At 44.4% G+C, this 22,567-nt stretch overlaps 1 protein-coding gene across 1 annotated transcript in view; it reads left to right on the top strand.

The window, feature by feature from the left end:
• PATJ (PATJ crumbs cell polarity complex component) overlaps window positions 1–22,567 on the top strand; it is a 195,574-nt gene that overhangs the window by 104,908 nt on the left and 68,099 nt on the right. Inside the window, exons 27-28 of the mRNA XM_044302377.1 lie at window positions 5,341–5,394; window positions 9,701–9,818. Coding sequence (XP_044158312.1) covers window positions 5,341–5,394; window positions 9,701–9,818 — 172 coding nt within the window. The remainder of the gene's footprint in view (window positions 1–5,340; window positions 5,395–9,700; window positions 9,819–22,567) is intronic.

Genomic DNA, 22,567 nt, shown 5'->3' with positions numbered 1-22,567 from the left:
GATCCGCCTGTGACCACAGAGCTGAAAGCAGTGCAGGACTGGTGTGACTCTTGGCTTCCAGACACAACAGCCTCAGCACAGCATGGCAACGTCTCACCTGGCACGTCGAATAGGTTCTGGGGAGCTTGGGGGGTGCAGCGGAAGAGGCAGTGGAAAAGGAGGAGTCAGCCGAGGAGGAGACGGAGGATGGAGTAGGAGGAGGACAAGGGGCAGGCATGCATGCAATCCGTGGCGGTAACACAAAATCCACATGGGAGCCACGGGTTACATGCTTTACGGCTGTCAGAAGGTGTTTGCTAGACCACGTGTCTGGTCAGATGTATCACTGTGTGCCAGAGATACATTCACTTGCCGCTGAACATGACCATATAGCTCTGGGATGCCCTTCTGGAAGAAATATTTACTTCCGGGGACCTTCCATTGCGGTTTGCCAATGGCCACAAATTTTCTAAAGGCCTCTGAGTCCACCATTTTATATGGCAGTAGTTGGCGTGCTAGCAGTTCTGACAAGCCAGCGGTCAGCCGTTGGGCAAGAGGGCTATCAGGCATCCTCAACTTTTTACGCTCGAACATTTGGGCCACGGAAGCCTGCCTTCTGCCAGATGAACGTGACAACGGCATGGTGGAAGGTGGAGTGGAGGACAAATGGGAGGAGAGAGGAGAAAGGGAAGAGGCAGGATGTGGAACACCGGCAGTGTGGCTTTGTGGATTCTGATGGTGTTGCTCACACTGGGCTCGGTTATGGGAGGCCAGGTGCCTTCTTAAGGCGGTCGTCCTTAGGTGAGTGTTGGGCTTACCGCGACTTATGCGTTGACAGCACAGGCTGCAGATGGCAACACTATTGTCAGCAGCCGACACGTTAAAAAAAGCCCACACTGTGGAGCCATGTGCCGGCTTCCTGGGAGCATAAGATGTGACCATGCATGGTAGATGGCTGGCTCCAGATACATTTGCTGTCTTCTTTTTGCCTCCTGTGCCCTGTGAGTTCTGCCTGCTTCTCCTCCTTATCCTCCCTATCTGCTGCTCGGTCTCCCTATGAACTCCCCTCCTCTTCCTCACTTGTGGGCACCCACGTGACGTCCATCGACACGTCATCATCGTCACCTTCATCACCACTAACATCAGAGATCTCAGAGTAGGCAGCAACAGCGGGGACCTCTCTCCTTGGGGTGATCTGGGTACTGTCTGGGTGGCGGCCGTTGCTACCTCCTCCTGCTCATCCGATGTCAAGAATGGCTGCGCATCGGTAAGGTCTGGGAATGGATGGGAAAACAATTCCTCTGACTCGAGTGGAGGGGCTATGGTGGTCGTAGTAGTGGTGGTGGTGTGTTTGGGGGTGCACACAGCAGAGAGTGAGGAGGGTGCAGAAGCGGAAGGCTGAGTGAGCCACTCAACCAACTCTGGTGCATCCTTTAGGGTCCATTCCGGAAAAGAAAAACGCAAGTGTGAAAGTACCCCAAGTTGGAAAAGGCGCATGCGATTACTTTAAGGGTCCATTCACACGTCCGTTGTTTCTTTCCTGATCTGTTCCGTTTTTTGCGGAACAGATCTGGACCAGATCTGGACCCATTCATTTTCAAAAATCGGACAGCTCAATGTCTGATTTTTTTTCAGGACCCATTGAAAATGAATGGGTACAGATCTGGTCCAGATCTGTTCCGCAAAAAACGGAACAGATCAGGAAAGAAACAACGGACGTGTGAATGGACCCTTAAAGTAATCGCATGCGCCTTTTCCAACTTGGGGTACTTTCACACTTGCGTTTTTCTTTTCCGGCATAGAGTTCCGTCACAGGGGCTCTATACCGGAAAAGAACTGATCAGGCATATCTCCATGCATTCTGAATGGAGAGCAATCCGTTCAGTTTGCATCAGGACGTCTTCAGTTCAGTCGTTTTGACTGATCAGGCAAAAGAGAAAACCGCAGCATGCTACGGTTTTCTCTCCGGCGAAAAAAACTAAAGACTTGCCTGAACGCCGGATCCGGCATTTTTTCCCATAGGAATGTATTAGCGCCGGATCCGGCATTCAGAATACCGGATCCGTCGTTCCGGCATGCGCAGATCGGTAAAAATGAGAAAAAATGTACAAGACGGATCCGTCGGTCCGCATGACAAGTGGAGAGAGACGGATGCGTCCTTGCAATGCATTTGTGAGACGGATCCGCATCCGAATCCGTCTCACAAATGCTTTCAGTCAGCGGCAGATCGTCGGATCACACTGCCGCAAGTGTGAAAGTAGCCTTACCACTTAGGCTCCGGTCTGGGGCATCTGCCTGACCCCTTACACCCCTGCGGAACGGCCTGCCTCTTCCTCTGTCTGTCATTTTCAAAATGACCCTGTGTCAAAGTCCCTAGAGAAGAGCAGTATTTGTGGAAGCAGGTATATCGCAGGCCTCAATATTTGGTGGAAGAAGGTATATCAATCCCCTTAATCAGTATTTTGTGGAAGCTGGTATCTCGCAGGCCCCATTTTTTATTTTTTTTTGCCACAACAGTTATATCACACCACCCTGTTTATTTGGGGCGACAGGTATATCGCAGCCCTTAATCAGTATTTTGTTGAAGAAGGTATATCACACCCCTCAATCACTTTTTTTTTTTTGGCGGGGGTCAACAGGTATATCACACCCATTGCAATTAGTTGTTCAAATAACGCTTGTCCCTCTATATACTTGCGGTATCGCAGCAGAATCGCACACAACTGCTGCACAACACAGATGCACTATATACTTTCTATGCTAGAAAGTATATTATAAGTATATCACACCTATCGATAGCACACCTATACCAGTTCTTAAAAGGACTTTTGTGGCCCTATTAGCTAGCGTTTGGTGTCCCTAACAGCCTGTCCCTGCTCCACACAGCACCTCTCCCTACACTGGCAAAACACAGAATGTAAAATGTCGTCCAGATCGGGTTCTGTTATAGGGTGGGGGTATGTCCATGTGCTGAAATGTCTCAATTAGCTGTCCTGTCCCACCTGATGGATGTCTCATGGGTCAAAGTTCGGCGCAATGCAAAAGAATATGGCACTGGCAGACATCGCCGTATGTTTCCATGTTCAGCGAATCGCGAACGCGCAAAGTTTGCCGCGAAACGACCGCCGGGCGAACTGCAAGGCCATCTCTATAACAGACTACAAATGTAGTCTGCTCCTGCAGTCCTGTGTTATTTCATTCCATCTCCCCCTTGTCTACTATATGCACTTTAGCAAGAAACTGGGATTGTGTGGAGTGGAGTAACCAAGTACTGTATGACTGTAGACTATACAGGGTTTGTTTGTAATCTGTAACCATGGAGGCACCATAGTCTGCATAGGAACTGGATACACGAGAAAACGAGAGGCTTCACTTTTTTGTATTGTACATTAAAAAGAAAACATGTCCCCAGACTAGAGGAGGAGTGTAATTTTAGAATAAAATATAACTTTTAATAGGCATCAAACAATTGTCCTAACGGACACCATTAGTGTAGTACAAATATGTTATTAAAACTGAGAGGGTCCCATTGATAGTAGGTACCCCCCTAACTGGTAGTGAATAATATATTGGAACAGTCTTACCAGATCCACTGTAGGTTTGTCTAATCAGATCGGATTTCATGCAGGGGACCGGGTCCAATGAGGTCATTTCAGATGTGATCCGGTTGAAGGTGCCCTGGAGGACTTGAGGTCTGTGCAGTCACAGTCGTGTACATAGGAGTGGGTGCTGATCCCTAGAGAGAAGGGAGGAAACAGATGTGACCCTACCCATCTACGCAGAGCACCCACACCGAAAGGGTCGGCCCCATCCAGATACCTGCCCCTATAAATGGCCAATTCCCTGATCTAAGATCCCTACTGCTCTCTATAGGGGCGCCAAGTACTCGTGTTCTCTCCCTATAATTCCACTGTAATTCGCCGACTACCCTTCTTCCCTTGACCAATCTGGTGGATGGTGGGGATGGGGACTTTTCGTTTCATTATTCTATTGATTTAATTATTTTGTCAATTTCCACCATTAGCGCTATTACCAATTATGTATATATCATCACTCGTACAGTACGAGGGCGCGATGGTCTTTAATATATGTTAAGTATCTAATCTGGGTACGTCCTTGACTGGGCCAATATGACTACGTTCATTCTTTGACCAGATGTGAGGTGGCCTGCCAAATAATGTCCCTTTTTTTTATGTATTGCCCCTGTTGCTGGGGTTGTTATGGACGCGCACAGTTGCGTCATTACATCCTTCGAGATGCGGGCGGTATCTTAGATACGCTGGACGCATTACTTCCCCTTTCTTTTTCATCCGGCTTTGCCCCACGTGACTGCGACACGAGCATATGACGTCATACGCACTGGACGCGGCTGGAGCAGACGGCCTGATCGGGGAGGCGCGCGTCTAGCCGCCGCCTCTTTAAAAACGCCATTAGTGGCAGTATGTGGCTGCTGGTAGGCACCCCCCTAACCATAGGGGCATATTATTTATTTTTACTGATGGGCTAAATCCATTTCCCGGGTGGCAGACTTTGCATTTACCTTTTGCCACTGGAAGGTATCATCTAGGATGCCACTCCGTTTATAACTATGTAACTATCCCTTGTATGCATTAGACTGACTTAAGGCAGTTTATCAAACCACTGCTGCAGCCATTACTAATATCTGATCTCTGATACCCCCTTTTTTTACTCACCTGATGAGTTATTGACAGAAACGTGCCACGTCGGGAGTGGGCACTAGGGATCTTAGATCAGGGAATTGGCCATTTATAAGGGCAGGTATCCGGATGGGGTCGCTCCTTTCGGTGTGGGTGCTCTGTGTAGATAGGTAGGGTCACATCAGTTTCCTCCCTTCTCTCTAGGGTTAACTAGGGATCAGCACCCACTCCTATGTACATGACTGTGACTGCACAGACCTCAAGTCCTCCAGGGCACCTTCAACCGGATCACATCTGAAATGACCCCTGCATGAAATCCGATCTGATTAGACAAACCTACAGTAGATCTGGTAAGATTGTTCCAATATATTATTCACTTTGGATATTTTTTTTTTATCACTACCAGTACGGGGGTACCTACTATCAACGGGACCATCTCCGTTTTAATGACGACATATTTGTACTACACTAATGGTCTCCTATCTATTAAAAGCTATATTTTACTCTAAAATTACACTCCTCCTCTAGTCTGGGGACACGTTTTCTTTTTGATTTATTTTGGGAGTGTCTCGGGAGCTAATCACCAGTGTCTCCTGTTTGTTATTTTTCTATTGTAGGTTAAAATACACATGGTTGCAGATGTCAGGCGACAGTAAATCTGCAAACTTTTCTGACTGTAATGATTGTTACTTGTATATTTCAGCTGCTATCCGTTGTGAAACCAACAAACAAGGGGAGCCCAGAGTCCAGGCCACAGGTACATAATAATGGTCCTTACCCAGTAAACTGTAGTTACATTGTTCTCCATTTGATCCCCATGATACATTTCAGTGTTACATTTGTTTTACTCTTGAGCTGCAATCACTATTCCTCTGGTGCAGTCACTGTGCATATACATTACATTACTTATCCTGTACTGATCCTGAGTGACATCCTGTATTATATTCCAGAGCTGCACTCCCTATTCTGCTGGTGCAGTCAATGTGTACATACATTACTTATCCTGTACTGATCCTGAGTGACATCCTGTATTATATTCCAGAGCTGCACTCACTATTCTGCTGGTGTAGTCACTGTGTACATACATTACTTATCCTGTACTGATCCTGAGTTACATCTTGTATTATACTCCAGAGCTGCACTCACTATTCTGCTGGTGCAGTCACCGAGTACATACATTACTTATCCTGTACTGATCCTGAGTTACATCCTGTATTATACTCCAGAGCTGCACTCACTATTCTGCTGGTGCAGTCACTGTGTACATACATTACTTATCCTGTACTGATCCTGAGTTACATCTTGTATTATACTCCAGAGCTGCACTCACTATTCTGCTGGTGCAGTCACTGTGTACATACATTACTTATCCTGTACTGATCCTGAGTTACATCTTGTATTATACTCCAGAGCTGCACTCACTATTCTGCTGGTGCAGTCACTGTGTACATACATTACTTATCCTGTACTGATCCTGAGTTACCTCCTGTATTATACTCCAGAGCTGCACTCACTATTCTGCTGGTGAAGTCACTGTGCACATACATTACTTATCCTAGAGTATAATAAATGATATAACTCTGGATCAGTACAGGATAAGTAATATATAGAAACATAGAATGTGTCGGCACATAAGAACCATTTGGCCCATCTAGTCTGCCCAATATACTGAATACTATGGATAGCCCCTGGCCCTATCTTATATGAAGGATAGCCTTATGCCTATCCCATGCATGCTTAAACTCCTCCACTGTATTTGCAGCTACCACTTCTGCAGGAAGGCTATTCCATGCATCCACTACTCTCTCAGTAAAGTAATACCTCCTGATATTACTTTTAAACCTTTGCCCCTCTAATTTAAAACGATGTCCTCTTGTAGCAGTTTTTCTTCTTTTAAATCTTCTCTCCTCTTTTACCTTGTTGATTCCCTTTATGTATTTAGCAGTTTCTATCATATCCCCTCTGTCTCGTCTTTCTTCCAAGCTATACATGTTAAGGTCCTTTAATCTTTCCTGGTAAGTTTTATCCTGCAATCAATGTACCAGTTTAGTCGCTCTTCTCTGAACTCTCTCCAAAGTATCAATATCCTTCTGGAGATATGGTCTCCAGTACTGAGCACAATACTCCACATGAGGTCTCACTAGTGCTCTGTAGAGCGGCATGAGCACCTCCCTCAGTCCATAGTGAGTTCAGCTCTAGAGTGTAATATAGGATATAACTCAGGATCAGTACAGGATAAGTAATGTAATGTATGTACACAGTGACTTCACCAGCAGAATAGTGAGTGCAGCTCTGGAGTATAATACATGATGTAACTCGGGATCAGTACAGGATAAGTAATGTAATGTACACAGTGACTGCACCAGCAGAATAGTGAGTGCAGCTCTGGAGTATAATACAGGATGTAACTCGGGATCAGTACAGGATAAGTAATGTAATGTAAGTACACAGTGACTGCACCAGCAGAATAATGAGCGCAGCTCTGGAGTATAATACAGGATGTAACTCGGGATCAGTACAGGATAAGTAATGTAATGTATGTACACAGTGACTGCACCAGCAGAATAGTGAGTGCAGCTCTGGAGTATAATACAGGATGTAACTCGGGATCAGTACAGGATAAGTAATGTAATGTATGTACACAGTGACTGCACCAGCAGAATAGTGAGTGCAGCTCTGGAGTATAATACAGGATGTAACTCAGGATCAGTACAGGATAAGTAATGTATGTACACAGTGACTGCACCAGCAGAATAGTGAGTGCAGCTCTGGAGTATAATACAGGATGTAACTCAGGATCAGTACAGGATAAGTAATGTATGTACACAGTGACTCCACCAGCAGAATAGTGAGTGCAGCTCTGGAGTATAATACAGGATGTAACTCAGGATCAGTACAGGATAAGTAATGTATGCACACAGTGACTGCACCAGCAGAATAGTGAGTGCAGCTCTGGAGTATAATACAGGATGTAACTCAGGATCAGTACAGGATAAGTAATGTATGCACACAGTGACTGCACCAGCAGAAGGAGTATACAGTTTTTCAGCTTTTTATGTTTGAGTTTAGTTAACCGTGTATTAATGATGCAGAGCTGTACAATGTTGCACATTTGGGGTCACATGATGTTTAGCTGATATTGGTTTATTATATCTGATGGCTGCCACCACTGTACATATATAAGGTGTATGGGATACTTGCTGTTTTACCATTGAGTTCAGATTAGCAATATTTTGGAGATTATGATTTTTAGATATTTTTTTTGCCAAATGACAAATTAATCATTACAAATGATCGCAACGTGTTCTGTTTTTACTGATGGTCTAAGTCATTAGTACAGCGCCTGTGCTCTAATTATCCTCCGCTCTCGTCTATTCTTTATTTTTTATTTAATTTCTCATTAATTTATTATGTTCTGACTTTATTTGTTTTTTTTTTCGTTTTTTTTTCTACTCCACATCTCGAGGCTTCTCCAGATGGCATTCACTTTTAAGTAAACAGGAACTTATTCAATTAAATGATTTCCCAAAGTGTAGCATTGATATTCAGAATCTGCCTCCAGTACCCACTAATTATCGCAGCTAATCAGCTGTCTGATTGCATGTCATTCGTTACTTACCAAATGTGTCTTCTTACTGGATATTCGTGACTGTTACTTTTTGGAATCTTTTTTATGTATTTATTTTTTGTTGTGTTGTTTTTGATCAGAATCTTATTCTATTTAGAATCAGAACATTTTTAAAAGTTATAAAATGAGGATAGAATCCAGTGACAGTTGACCCGCCACATGTTCCCTGTTAGGAGTAGGTAAGGCTGTGCCTACTGGCCCTGGTCTGGCCTGCGTGTTGCTGCAATCCATAAAAACAACCTGTTTTACAGTGAATTGAATGGCTTTGCATTGCTTGTTTTTGGTCAGGAGATTTATGCAGGTGTTTGAGAAGTTTAACCTGCAGAAACAAGGCAGTCCCATAAATGCCCAACAGCATGTTTATTTCCTCGCTTCCCAGTACTCGGCAGCATAATTATTTCCTCTCTTCCCACTGCCCAGTGACATATTTCCTCTGCTCCTGGTGCCCAGTGCCATGCTTGGTTTGTCTCTTCCCACTGCTTCAACATGGCATTGGACCATTTTCAGGCCCTTCTCTCAGGAATGCACCCATTGTTTCTGGCCTTGCTGGATTTTTGTTACAATGTATTCCCCTTTTCCCATAAGTGCGTTTTGCTATTAGCAGAGAGATCTATTGCATAATTAAATAAAACCTGGTATTTGTGTTCCAAATATAACCCTCCGTCCGGAGAGCTAATAGATGTCCTGTGAAATACAAGACATGGGAGAGGGCTTAGTTTATTCTCCATAACGGGTATGATGTTGAATCCTGGCGATTCTCCGAAGTTTTACTGCGCCCGCTGCCTGCGATTGTGCCAGGTAACCCAGAGGAAATCATTTTATTTTTCACTTGTTCACTTTTTTTGTTTTCCATTTTCTGGTCATTATTTTTTTTTCAAATGATTTTATGTTTTTTTGTGTTAAATTGATTTTTTTGCTCAAGGTTGTAGCAGAACATTAACATTTTCATGATATTTCTTGTCCTCATGTGTAGATTAGATTTTTTTTTAATTGTATGTATTGCATTTACTTTATATATTTAAAGTTTTTAATATTTTAAAGATTTTTTTATCCTTTTACTTTTTCATTTTTGTAATCTTTTATATTGTTTCCAGATAGTTTTCCCATTTCATGCATTTATTTAGTTTCACATGTGGCTGTAGTAGAACATAAACTTATTTTTTAATTATGTATCAGAGATTTCTTGCTCTTATGCTGTACTGCGATATTGTCATGATTGTAGGTCTTCTTGCATTTACTTCCTTTTTGTATTTTGCTGCCATTTGTAATTTGTATGAAGTTTTTTTTTTTTTTTTCTATTTATTATTTTCTATTTGATATTTTTCTTTAGACTGTTCTTTGATGTTTTACGAAATATGATGTATTTTGTGCTGACTGCTGTGTGAAGACATAATGACATTCTCCACCACTTTTCTGTATTCCCCACTCGATGCAGAGCGTCTCTCCGATACCTGCCGGCCCGCCACCACCACCAATGAAGCTGCCCCCTCCATACAGAGAGTCCCCCACCCCCGTCACATCTGGATTAGGTCCTGATGTTGTGGAAAGCGATGGTGAGAAACAATTTTGTTGTATTTTTCAGAAGACAGAATTTCCCCATCACTTTAAGGTATTATTGTTATTTTTCCTGTGATCAACCAAATCTGCATCATATATAGAATTACTGCGTTCACGTCAGTGGAAAAGGTTGTTACTATTTCTCCCCTATTGGTAACTCTAGCTATCTCATATCTATGTATCTATCAATGAAAAAATGGTGGCACTGGCTAATAAGCAAGTCTGGGTGCACGTCCTTAAGGGAATAGGCTTCTTACCCCAATTATAGTCCTGAAAAATGAACGGCACTCCAATAGGTTATAAGAAAATAACTCCTTTAATCACCCGTGCGGTGCAACGTTTCGGCTCAATGCTAGAGCCTTTTTTATCTATCTATCTATCATCTACCTCTCTCTATCTCTCTCTATCTCTCTCTCTCTATCTCTCTCTATCTCTCTCTCTCTCTCTCTCTCTCTCTCTCTCTCTCTCATATATTCATATATATATATATATATATATATATATATATCTATCTTATCTATTCTTTGATCTATCCATCTTTATCATATCTATCTATATTAGTCTTATCTATCTATCTGCCTTTCTATCCATCCAATCTCTCTTTCTCTGATATCTAACATTCTAGACATAAAGAAATATAAGATTCTTTGTATAATATATTTAAAGATATATTCCAGAAACAACAGGTTATTCTCTGTAACCTTAATACGGAATAAATATCTGATTGTGGCGTCCGACTGATGGGGCCCCCACTGATCACAAGAAGGGTCCTGTATTTCACCTTATGGATGGAGCGGCAGTTGAGGATGGTCGTTGCCGCTGCTTTCATTTCTGTTGGACTGCGAGAGATAGCGGAGCGCCATACGTCTCTGTCTCCAGAAGTCCCTTAGCGTACTTTTACATTAGCATTTTTGCTGGATCCGGCAAGGTTTAGCAAAAACGCTTCCGTTACTGAGAATATAACCATCTGCATCCATTATAAACGGATCCGGTTGTATTATCTTTAACATAGCCAAGACGGATCCGTCATGAACTCCATTGAAAGTCAATGGAGAACGGATTCGTTTTCTATTGTGTCAGAGAAAATGGATCAGTCCCCATTGACTTGCATTGGGGGTCATGACGGATCCGTCTTAATCAGTTTCCCAGGACGAAAAGCAAAATGCAACATGTTGCGGTTTGCTCTCCGGTCTGGGAACGCAACGAAACGGAACGGAATGCATTTTTGAGCTTTCCGTTCTGTTCAGTTTTCTCCCCATTTACAATGAATGGGGACAAAGCTGGAGTGTTTTTTTTCTGGTATTGAGCCCCCATGACGGAACTCAATACCGGAAAACTTAAACGCTAGTGTAAAAATAGCCTGTAGATAGGGGATGATTTGCTCTAAGCGGAATAGCCCTTTAAGGTTGATGTATTTTTCTAACTAGAAATTTTGTCATTTATTTATTTTACTGGAGAACTAGTTAAAACTACCTATCCCTGCTCCCCAATATATATGGGGGGGGGGCAGGAAAGATGAATTCCCTTACGTTTCTCTCCGCCCATTCACACCTCCTGTGTTATTCCCACATTGTTGTGTCCGTGTAATGTAAATCCTGCTCATCTTCCTTATCTTGTCATTCTACGATCATCCAGGGAGGTGTGTGATTTTCTGACAGACAGGTATCCCAAGATATGACCACTTTAATATACAGGCCAAAAGTCTGAGGCTGCACTACTGTGAGAATGAGCCATGAAATCCGGGATTGAAAGCCTTAAATATGGGTTGTGTTTTATACCAATTATGACCAGCAGGCGGCACCGCTGAACAGTTGTTTTCAGCTAGGTTCTTATCAAGCTAAAGGGGTTCTGCAGTTTTTTTTAAACTGATGATCTATCCTCTAGCTAAGCTAAGTGAACAGAGCTTAGCCCCGCCCAGACCATTGATACTAGTCGTGACGTCACTGGGCCTGCGGTAAACAGCGAGAATACCGCGGCGCTACTGCCTGCGCCGCTGCCTTCTCAAACAGCTGATCGGCAGGGGTCCCGGGTGTCTGACCCCCGCCGATCAGATGCTGCTGATCTATCCAGAGGATAGATCATCAGTTAAAAAAAAACTGCAGAACCCCTTTAAAGTTAAGTTACTATTAATTCCTATAGGCGTCATGTAAACACGAAGGGTTAACGGGGCGCAGAGTGTCTCTGCACCTCCATATTGCTGAGCCACTGGCACTTTGTGTAACGCCATGGGCACTCTTTTTGCCACTATAATATATTTTGTTAGGCTGATAAAAGCCCTCCGTCCATCCAGTTCGGCCTGTTATCCTGCAAGTTGATCCAGAGGAAGGCAAAAACCCTCCTTGAGGTAGAAGCCAAGTTTCCTCATTTTAGGGGAAAACATTCCTTCCCGACTTCAATCAGGCATCAGAATGACTCCCTGGAATATTATTACGCTCCAGAAATACATCCAGGCCCCTCTTGAATTCCTTTATTGTACTCACCATCACCACCTCCTCAGGCAGAGAGCTCCATAGTCTCACTGCTCTTACCGTAAAGAATCCTCTTCTATGTTTGTGTACAAACCTTCTTTCCTCCAGACGCAGAGGATGTCCCCTCGTCACAGTCCTGGGGATAAACAGATGATGGGATAGATCTCTGTACTGACCCCTGATATATTTATACATGGTAATTAGATCTCCCCTCATTCGTCTTTTTTCTAAAGTGAATAACCCTAATTTTGATCATCTTTCTGGGTACTGTAGTCCACCCATTCCAGTTACTACTTTAGTTGCCCTCCTCTGAACCCTCTCCAGCTCTGTCTTGTTCACAGGAGCCCAGTGATTTGTAAAGTGGCAGGACTATGTTCTCATCATGGGCATCTATGCTCCTTATGATGCACCCTGTTATCTTATTGGCCTTGGCAGCAGCTGCCTGACACTGGTTGCTACAAGTCCTTTTCTATGTCAGTCTTAACATTTAGTATGTACGGGTGACTTGCGTTATTCCTTCCTATGTGCATAACCTTACATTTGTCAGTGTTAAACCTCCTCTGCCAATTCTCTGCCCAAACCTCCAATCTATCCAGACCCATCTGTGCCTTTGTGTAGCATCATATTATGCAAGTAATTTATTGCAGAAATGCCTCAGTTATATGGCGTCGCGTTCAGTTTGCATCCATTTTGCTTCCTTCTGCTCTGACTTGAATCACTTTCCCTCAGTTTAGTGTTCTTTTAGGCTAGAACTACTCTGCAACTTGTAGTCGTCTGAGATCAGATTGAAAATGTATCATTAATAGTGTTGCGCGACCTTGTGATTTGCAAGTGTAGCACTCAGGTTATTGAAGAATTCTGTCATGGATTCCGTTACCATGGACCATAACAGAATTCTATGACGGCATGCACCACGGAAGCCATCATAATAGTCTATGGGCGGCATAATGGATCCGTCTGGACTCCTGCATAACAGAAACCACACGGATCCGTTATGCGGTCCATAGATTTCTATTATGACCGAATGCAAAACAGAATGCCTCAATCCATTACGGAATTCTTAGATAACCCGAACGCCGAACTTGCAAATCACAAGTTCGCTCAACACTAATCATTAATAAGTCGCACAAAGGATAATGAATGTGATCGCATCGTGACCTGCAACATGACAGTCGCCAGAAATCCAAGCCAGCTGGATTCCTGCTTAACCACATTCACTCTCATTAGCAGCCACCAGCCGCGCAGCATTTGCAACCCTAATGTCACACAGGTTTCCCTAGCCTAAATGAATATAGCTAATAGCGGAAGAAAAATATGCAGTCAAAACACAAGAAAATCTATTGATCCATCAATGGCAGCTTTTTGACGGTTTCCAGGAGGCAGCAAGACATTTTTATTTTGTTTTACATTGCTCAGAGTAATAAAGAAATGAAAAGGGTAAAACCGCAGACATTTCATTTGCACGTTGTAGAGCCTAGTCACTTCCAGCTTTTTCACCTTTGTGCGCATTTCCTGATTTTGCCACTGGGTGTCACTGTTGCAGCACCTATCTACAATGCATAGTGACTGTTGCAAGGATCAATCTGTTCATTTGTACGTTTTCTGACTTAATGAGCGGAATCAAGAATATCCTTTCCAGCATTTCATGGGTCACCAGACAATATGTCAATAAGCAGTAGAGGAAATTGACATTAGGTTTGCAAACTCTTAAAGGGGTTTTCCAGTTTCAGCAAATAAATGCTACTTTGTATAACAGAAATACACAATTTTTCAATATCATTTCTGTATCCATTTCTCACCGATCTCTGCATGCAGTCAATGAATAGGAACCTTCTTTGTAAGTCCCAGTGGATACAATGTATCGTGGACATGTGATGGACACAAGGCTGTTACAAGGCACATCTCTGATAATTGTGCTGGAACGACATGAGCAGGGCAGATTTGTATCCCCACAAATCTGGGGGGGGGAGAAAAATGAATGATAGCAAGCAGAGATCTTGAAAATCCTGAGGAATTTTCCTTTTACAAAAAACAACAATTATTTGCCGGAATATGCTTGTAAGGTTACTGGGTGGACAGGGCTGCTCACCATTATTTTGGGGGTGTCACCAGTGTGGAGATGGGCTTCCGGCTTAATGTTTTTGTTACATTGATAGTCGGGGTTAGCTTCTTGGGGTGTCAAAATATGGTTAACATTAGCATCCAATTGATTTTGATGGGACTTTACACTGTGGTCAATGCGCTACTGATTTCCTCCTGCCTGGATGTGGTGGAAAACTGACACGACCATTCTTGCTGTAGAAACCAGTAGCTAAATGAGGATTAGGCCTATTGCAAACAACCGTACAGTTTTTTGCGGACTGCAAATTGCGCATCTGAAAAACACGGAAGCCGCCCGTGTGCCTTCCACAATTTGCAGAACGGAACGGACGGCCCATTGTAGAAATGACTATTCTTGTCCGCAAAATGGACAAGAATAGGACATGTTATATTTTTTTTTTTGCGGGGCCACGGAACGGAGCAAGGGATGCGGACAGCACATGGAGTTCTGTCCGCATCTTTTGCGACCCCATTGAAGTGAATAGGTCCGCATCCGAGCCTCAAAAACTGCGGCTGGGATGCGGACCAGAACAACGGTCGTGTGCATGAGGCCTTAGTCTATTGAATGGGGCGTAATCCCTGTGACCTGTGCAAGTGCAAATCTGCAGAAGAAATCGAAGGGGCCGCTTGGAATTTCTGGTGTGGATTTTTAGAGGGAAAGAACCGCCACACAAGCACGCCCCATAGACAGCATAAACTAGACAGCCTGAAAATGCGCCAAACTTATCGAAGTGGCTCACGCTGGATGATGCTTCTGATTAGAGATGAGCGAAGCGACTTCAAATCCTGCATCCAAAGTCGCTTCGCTAAAAAAAAAAAAATTATAATACTGTACAGAGATTCGTCTTCGTACAGTATTATAATGTATGGGCTCCGATGAGCCGAAGTTAGTTATTCTTGAAGTCGCGCGAGACTTCATTGAATAACTTCATTAATTGATTATTAAAGGGAACCTGTCACCCAAAAATCGCCTATTAAGCTGTTTACAGTACCTTATAGTGCTGTATAGTCGTTTCCTGATGCACTTTTTGTTAGTTTTGCAGCATGTATGCTCAGTCAGAAATCGATGTTATATTCAGCTGCTGCCCCGTGCTTCAAGTCAGGCTTGAAGTCACGGGGGCAGCGGCCTCGGCGTCTTACATGGCCCTCTCCCCGCCCCCTGCCTCTGTTACTGACAGCCGAAATCCGATTCCGGGACCGCGCTCAACGGCCGCATGCGCAGTAAAGGGCGGCAGGAGCGCGGTCCCGGCTGCCGCGCGTACTACGCGCCGTCTTACTTTCGCCGCACTGCGCATGCGCCCGACATCCTGTATCAAACGCGCCCGCGCCCAGATGCCGGGCGCGGGCGCGTTTGATACAGGATGTCGGGCGCATGCGCAGTGCGGCGAAAGTAAGACGGCGCGTAGTACGCGCGGCAGCCGGGACCGCGCTCCTGCCGCCCTTTACTGCGCATGCGGCCGTTGAGCGCGGTCCCGGAATCGGATTTCGGCTGTCAGTAACAGAGGCAGGGGGCGGGGAGAGGGCCATGTAAGACGCCGAGGCCGCTGCCCCCGTGACTTCAAGCCTGACTTGAAGCACGGGGCAGCAGCTGAATATAACATCGATTTCTGACTGAGCATACATGCTGCAAAACTAACAAAAAGTGCATCAGGAAACGACTATACAGCACTATAAGGTACTGTAAACAGCTTAATAGGCGATTTTTGGGTGACAGGTTCCCTTTAAAGTGAAAAACCTTGGAACCGAACTCTGCTCCGGGGGCCATGGTACTACGTGGAACCGAAGTTGAGTTTGGTTCCAAGTATTGAAGTGGGTTTTCACTGTAATAATCAGTTACGGAAGTTATTCATGGACGTCTCGTGCGACTTCGTGAATAACTAACTTCAGCGCATCGGAGCCCATACATTCTAATACTGTACGGAGACGAATGGTGCACCTAGCCTTTCTGCTGCCTGAGGCGAAAACTGAAACACCGCCCCCCCAATGCCAATTTATTAACCTAACCCCTTTGCCACAGTGAAAGCGCTCATTGCCCATGGCCCTTCCGCTGCCCCCCTCTTGCCCTTACCTGGTGCTGCCTGATGCGATCGCCTCACCTGGCCTCGTTGATGGTGCACCCCTGAGTATTAGAACACATTTTTTAGCATCCGGAGCTCGCTTCCCTCATCTCTACTTCTGATGTATCATTAGACCCTGTAGTCTAACCGTACAACACCCATTAGTTGGCTTACTGTGCACCAAGATATTGGTGTACCTTGATGCATAATGAGCCTCATGGAGCTAGGTACAAAAGTCCTTAAAGGGCATCTGTCAGCAGTTTTGTACCTATGACACCGGCTGACCTGTTACATGTGCACTTGGCAGCTGAAGGCGTCTGTGTCGGTCCCATGTTCATATGTGCCCACATTACTGAGAAAAATAATGTTTTAATAAATGCAAATAAGCCACTAGGAGCAACGGGGGCGTTACCATTACACCTAGAGGCTCTGCTCTCTCTGCAACAGCCGCTCCCTCTGCACTTTGACAGGGCCAGACTGTGTAAGCGTCAAAGCGCAGAGGGCGCAGCAGTTACAGAGGCTCCTAGAGGCTCATTTGCATATATTAAAGCTTAATTGTTCTCAGCACTGCGGGCACATAGGAACATGGGACCAACACCGATGCTTTCAGCTGCTAAGTGCACATGTAACAGGTCAGCCGGTGTCATAGGTACAAAACTGCTGACAGATGCCCTTTAATGTGGTACAAAATTCTGACATGTTTAAACTTAGCAAATATCCCCTTATGCATATCAGTTTAATCACTATTTTCAAGATCTCTGCTTGCTGTCTATATTAATACGTTCTCTGAGAGGCTGAAACCCCTTCACACAGAATTTGATATACTGTCTACACCAGGCATGCTCAACCTGCGGCCCTCCAGCTGTTGAAAAAACTACAACTCCCACCATTCCCGCACAGCCTACAGCTATCAGCCTACTGAAGGGCATGGCGGGAGTTGTAGTTTTACAACAGCTGGAGGGCCACAGGTTGAGCATCCCTGGTCTACACAATCCCCCTGTGATCTCAACAGCGGGAACTGCAGACTGATACATTGTAGCAAACTACCAGGACAGCAGATAGTTGTGGTTACTCTGTTTCCAAAGAAATGTAGCAAACCCTCAGCTGCGGTAGTAGTTGCTGATCAGGGTAGGTTTTCAGCCTCTACATGCAAACAAGAATGTTCCCTTTCACTGTCGGCAAGCAGAGCTGGAGAGAACTGTGAGGAGTTGAAGCACAAGGTCTAGAAGAAAGTTGCTCCATCTTCATCCTCTTTATTGGGAGAAGTTGGAGTCTCTGATCCTCCTGAGAGTCTGTGACTGGCCCCTGCGGCCCCCCTTGCATTGGCGATGCTGTTCCCATGCAGGCGCTGTAGCAGCTGGGCTGTCGTCTCTGTGGGTCAGATGCTGCGAGCCACCACGTACTTTACTAGTTAGAGCCCATCTGCTGACAGACGAGCCGCCGAGCCTCGGTGCCTCCGCTCCGCGTTTGTCTAATTGATCACATCTCGCGCCGGAGGAATCACAATCGTAGGCCCAAGGTCATCGGAGGAAATCAGCAGAGAGTGGATCATAGCCTCCTGCAGGGTAAAGCTGGCCGTCCAGCGATGCAGCCGCGCTGAGCTGCCACTACATCAGCCATGGTACAGGGAGGGTTCCCAGGTAAGAGGCAGCATCCTGCTCCGCCACATAAGTAATGACTGTCCTATGTGCATACTTTCCACAATGTGCCGGCTCTGCTGTGCGGGAGGTGAAGTGTTTGCATTGTGATTTATTTATTGCAAATGTAGCAGAGCTGAACTTTTCATCTCGGTCTGTACATTGTTATAGCTCTGCAACTGCTATGGGTTCAGTCATTTTATTAGAGATACAGCAGTCTAGGTGGTGAACTGGTTTAAGTCTTCGGGGGAAAGATTGTTGTTGCATATGCAGTCATTAATTACAGATGTAGCAGAGCTCATGTTCTCCTGTAAGTTTTTTGGGCTGTAGGGTTTGCAGCTTTTAAAGCCTCTGATATAGAAACAGGTTTATTCTTTTAGTACAGATGTAGCAAAGCTGAGTTAGTCATGGACCTGCAGTCAAATATAGAATCGCAGACTGCAGCACATCCTGATATCACTATTGTGTCAAATAATGCATTTAGCTCTGCTACATCGGCACCTCCAGTCCTAGGTAAAATCACAGGTTCCCTGTTCTTAATTATGTCGGATGTAGAAGTGAAGAATTTTTCATTTTGATCTCTGGGGCTGCGATAGGATCACCGACAGTCCTGTGTAAAACCGCGGATCATTCTTACTGATTTAACATAAGATTGGATGCAGAGTAGTAGGGCTGAGTTAGTCATATGTTAGTGAGCTCAGTCTGCAACCCTGTTTAAAACCACAAATGGCGCATCTAATAACCACCAGGAATTGTGCCAAATAAACATTTTTAGATGTAGTAGGGCTGAGTATGTCATTGCCACTGCTTATGGTAATATCAAAATGATGTGCATTATTGCTGCCAGTAATTTCAGAATTGAACGGGTTAATTTACCTGTTACTGTCATGTTGCAGTTTTTGCTTCAAGTTTACCAAAATCCCAACATAAGGCCTCATGCACACGGCTTAGGTTTTGGTCCGCATCCGAGCCGCAGTTTTTGCTTGGCTTGGATGTGGACCCTTTCACTTCAATGGGGTGGCAAAGGATGCGGACAGCACTCTGTGTGCTGTCCACATACGTTGCTCCGTTCCGTGGACCGCAAAAAAAATATAATCTGTCCTATTCTTGTCTGCACTTTGCGGACAAGAATAGGCAGTTATATTACAGGCTGTCCGTGCTGTTCTGCAAATTGCGGAACGCGCGGACGCAATCCGTGTTTCGCGGATCCGCAATTTGCGGACTGCAAAACACGCCACGGTCGTGTGCATATAGCCTTACAGCAACGCATAGTCACCATTTTGGAAATATTGCAACAAAAGCCACAGCATGGCCGCAACATGTGAATGAAACCAAATGACAAATACAGCTCTGCCCCTTCTGTGCCTTTGTTTAACCCCCATGTCAATGTCAAACTTGCCTCACTTTCCCTGTTGGCTTTCACTCGACACCCACAGTGTGTTATTTCAAGCAGCAGTCGCAGTACCGGACACCGGCAGCCAGTTCTGGTCTTTGCAGGAGAATGCAATCTATTGTTCCCTGTTATCAGCCATCATATCCTGATGAGTCAGTGCATAGTGCACCTGCAACTACACAAAACTACAAGTCCCAGCATATCCTGAACGTATGGGCTGAAAATCTGTTGCCCCGATCCATATTGTGCAGCCCAGCTTTCCTGCACTCCTGGGTGGCACAGGCAGCTACAGTGTGTAAGGAAAAACTACTGTAATACTGCATAATGGTGATTAAACAGTATACTGTAAGCTCCTGAGCTCCCTCTAGTGGTGGCTGTATATATCTGTATTCATTAACCTCCTGAGCACCCTTTAGTGTTGGCTCTATATATCTGTATGTAGTAAGGTCCTGAGATTCCTCTAGTGGTGGCGGTATATATCTGTATGCAGTAATCTCCTGAGCTCCCTCTAGTGGTGTCTGTATATATCTGTATGTAGTAATCTCCTGAGCTCCCCCTAGTGGTGTCTGTATATATCTGTATGCAGTAATCTCCTGAGCTCCCCCTAGTGGTGGCTGTATATATCTGTATGTAGTAATCTCCTGAGCTTCCTCTAGTGGCGGCTGTATATATCTGTATGTAGTAATCTCCTGAGCTTCCTCTAGTGGTGGCTGTATATATCTGTATGTAGTAATCTCCTGAGCTCCCTCTAGTGGTGGCTGTATATATCTGTATGTAGTAATCTCCTGAGCTCCCTCTAGTGGTGGCTGTATATATCTGTTTGTAGTAATCTCCTGAGCTCCCTCTAGTGGTGGCTGTATATATCTGTATGTAGTAATCTCCTGAGCTTCCTCTAGTGGCGGCTGTATATATCTGTATGTAGTAATCTCCTGAGCTTCCTCTAGTGGCGGCTGTATATGTCTGTATGTAGTAATCTCCTGAGCTCCCTCTAGTGGTGGCTGTATATATCTGTATGTAGTGATCTCCTGAGCTTCCTCTAGTGGTGGCTGTATATATCTGTATGTAGTGATCTCCTGAGCTTCCTCTAGTGGCGGCTGTATATATCTGTATGTAGTGATCTCCTGAGCTTCCTCTAGTGGCGGCTGTATATATCTGTATGTAGTAATCTCCTGAGCTTCCTCTAGTGGTGGCTGTATATATCTGTATGTAGTAATCTCCTGAGCTCCCTCTAGTGGTGGCTGTATATATCTGTATGCAGTAATCTCCTGAGCTCCCTCTAGTGGTGGCTGTATATATCTGTATGTAGTAATCTCCTGAGCTTCCTCTAGTGGCGGCTGTATATATCTGTATGTAGTAATCTCCTGAGCTTCCTCTAGTGGCGGCTGTATATATCTGTATGCAGTAATCTCCTGAGCTCTCTCTAGTAGTGGCTGTATACATCTGTATGCAGTAATCTCCTGAGCTCCTCTAGTGGTGGCTGTATATATCTGTGCAGTAATCTCCTGAGCTTCCTCTAGTGATGGCTGTATATATCTGTATGCAGTAATCTCCTGAGCTCCCTCTAGTGGTGGCTGTATATATCTGTATGCAGTAATCCCCTGAGCTCTCTCTAGTGGTGTCTGTATATATCTGTATGTAGTAATCTCCTGAGCTTCCTCTAGTGGCGGCTGTATATATCTGTATGCAGTAATCTCCTGAGCTCTCTCTAGTGGTGTCTGTATATATCTGTATGTAGTAATCTCCTGAGCTCCCTCTAGTGGCGGCTGTATATATCTGTATGTAGTCATCTCCTTTGCTTTATCTATTATTTCTAAAGAAGTTTGTGAATGAATGAATAGCTAACTGGGTATTTTGATTTGAGGGTATGCACAGTTTACCACTGGCAGCACTGGCTTGATATTGTCAGACTAACAGCAGTTGGCCATTTATTGATAAGCGTCTAGTAGGACTAATAGAGGGGTAGCGCCATCCTGGTTTTTCTGTTCACATCTGGTCCCATTTTGGTGAGTGTTTGATCACAGGTGTCTAGCCATGGCTATGTGCTGCCAATGTTGAGCTATTTTGCCTGGTCCATTATTGCTGATTTATTGGTACACTGTCTACATTTAGCATGACCTATGTCCTTTGTACCATACATTATGCACTATAGCCATGGCGGTTTGACCATTTCTTTGATCTCCACTCACCCTCTACTATTATTTACTCATCTGGTCTGCATCTATGGGTTGGTCATTGTACCATATATCAGTAGTTGTTTTTCCCATATTCGCAGTAACCTTATTGATAGACTATTATATGTTGTGACCAGTGTGTCCATCCAGGATGGCGCTCGTTTTCTTTTCCCCTGCTCCCTTACCTTATTCTTGGCATTCACTATGTGTATTTTTATCATGAATTTAATAAAAGTGTATATTTTTCTAACCAATGGTACTCTAAGCTCTTTCCTTCTGCTTTCTGCCGTTATGCTCGGAGCTTGTACCGAGTCATTCTTTTTTAGGTGTCCCCCTTTATCTGTTTATTTTACGGGCATTGTCCCTGTTATATATGTTGGGGGACTTCTGGGGTCTTTTTCTTCTCTTTCTGATTTATATCTGTATGCAGTAATCTCCTGAGCTCTCTCTAGTGGTGTCTGTATATATCTGTATGTAGTAATCTCCTGAGCTCCCCCTAGTGGTGGCTGTATATATCTGTATGTAGTAATCTCCTGAGCTTCCTCTAGTGGTGGCTGTATATATCTGTATGCAGTAATCCCCTGAGCTCTCTCTAGTGGTGTCTGTATATATCTGTATGTAGTAATCTCCTGAGCTTCCTCTAGTGGCGGCTGTATATATCTGTATGCAGTAATCTCCTGAGCTCTCTCTAGTGGTGTCTGTATATATCTGTATGTAGTAATCTCCTGAGCTCCCTCTAGTGGTGGCTGTATATATCTGTATGTAGTAATCTCCTGAGCTCTCTCTAGTGGTGTCTGTATATATCTGTATGTAGTAATCTCCTGAGCTTCCTCTAGTGGTGGCTGTATATATCTGTATGCAGTAATCTCCTGAGCTCTCTCTAGTGGTGTCTGTATATATCTGTATGTAGTAATCTCCT

The sequence above is a fragment of the Bufo gargarizans genome, chromosome 7, assembly GCF_014858855.1.
Source record: "Bufo gargarizans isolate SCDJY-AF-19 chromosome 7, ASM1485885v1, whole genome shotgun sequence".
In the NCBI taxonomy this organism is placed as follows: domain Eukaryota; kingdom Metazoa; phylum Chordata; class Amphibia; order Anura; family Bufonidae; genus Bufo; species Bufo gargarizans.
Note: the sequence above shows the minus strand (reverse complement) of the source record. Positions and strands in the feature narration are given on the sequence as shown.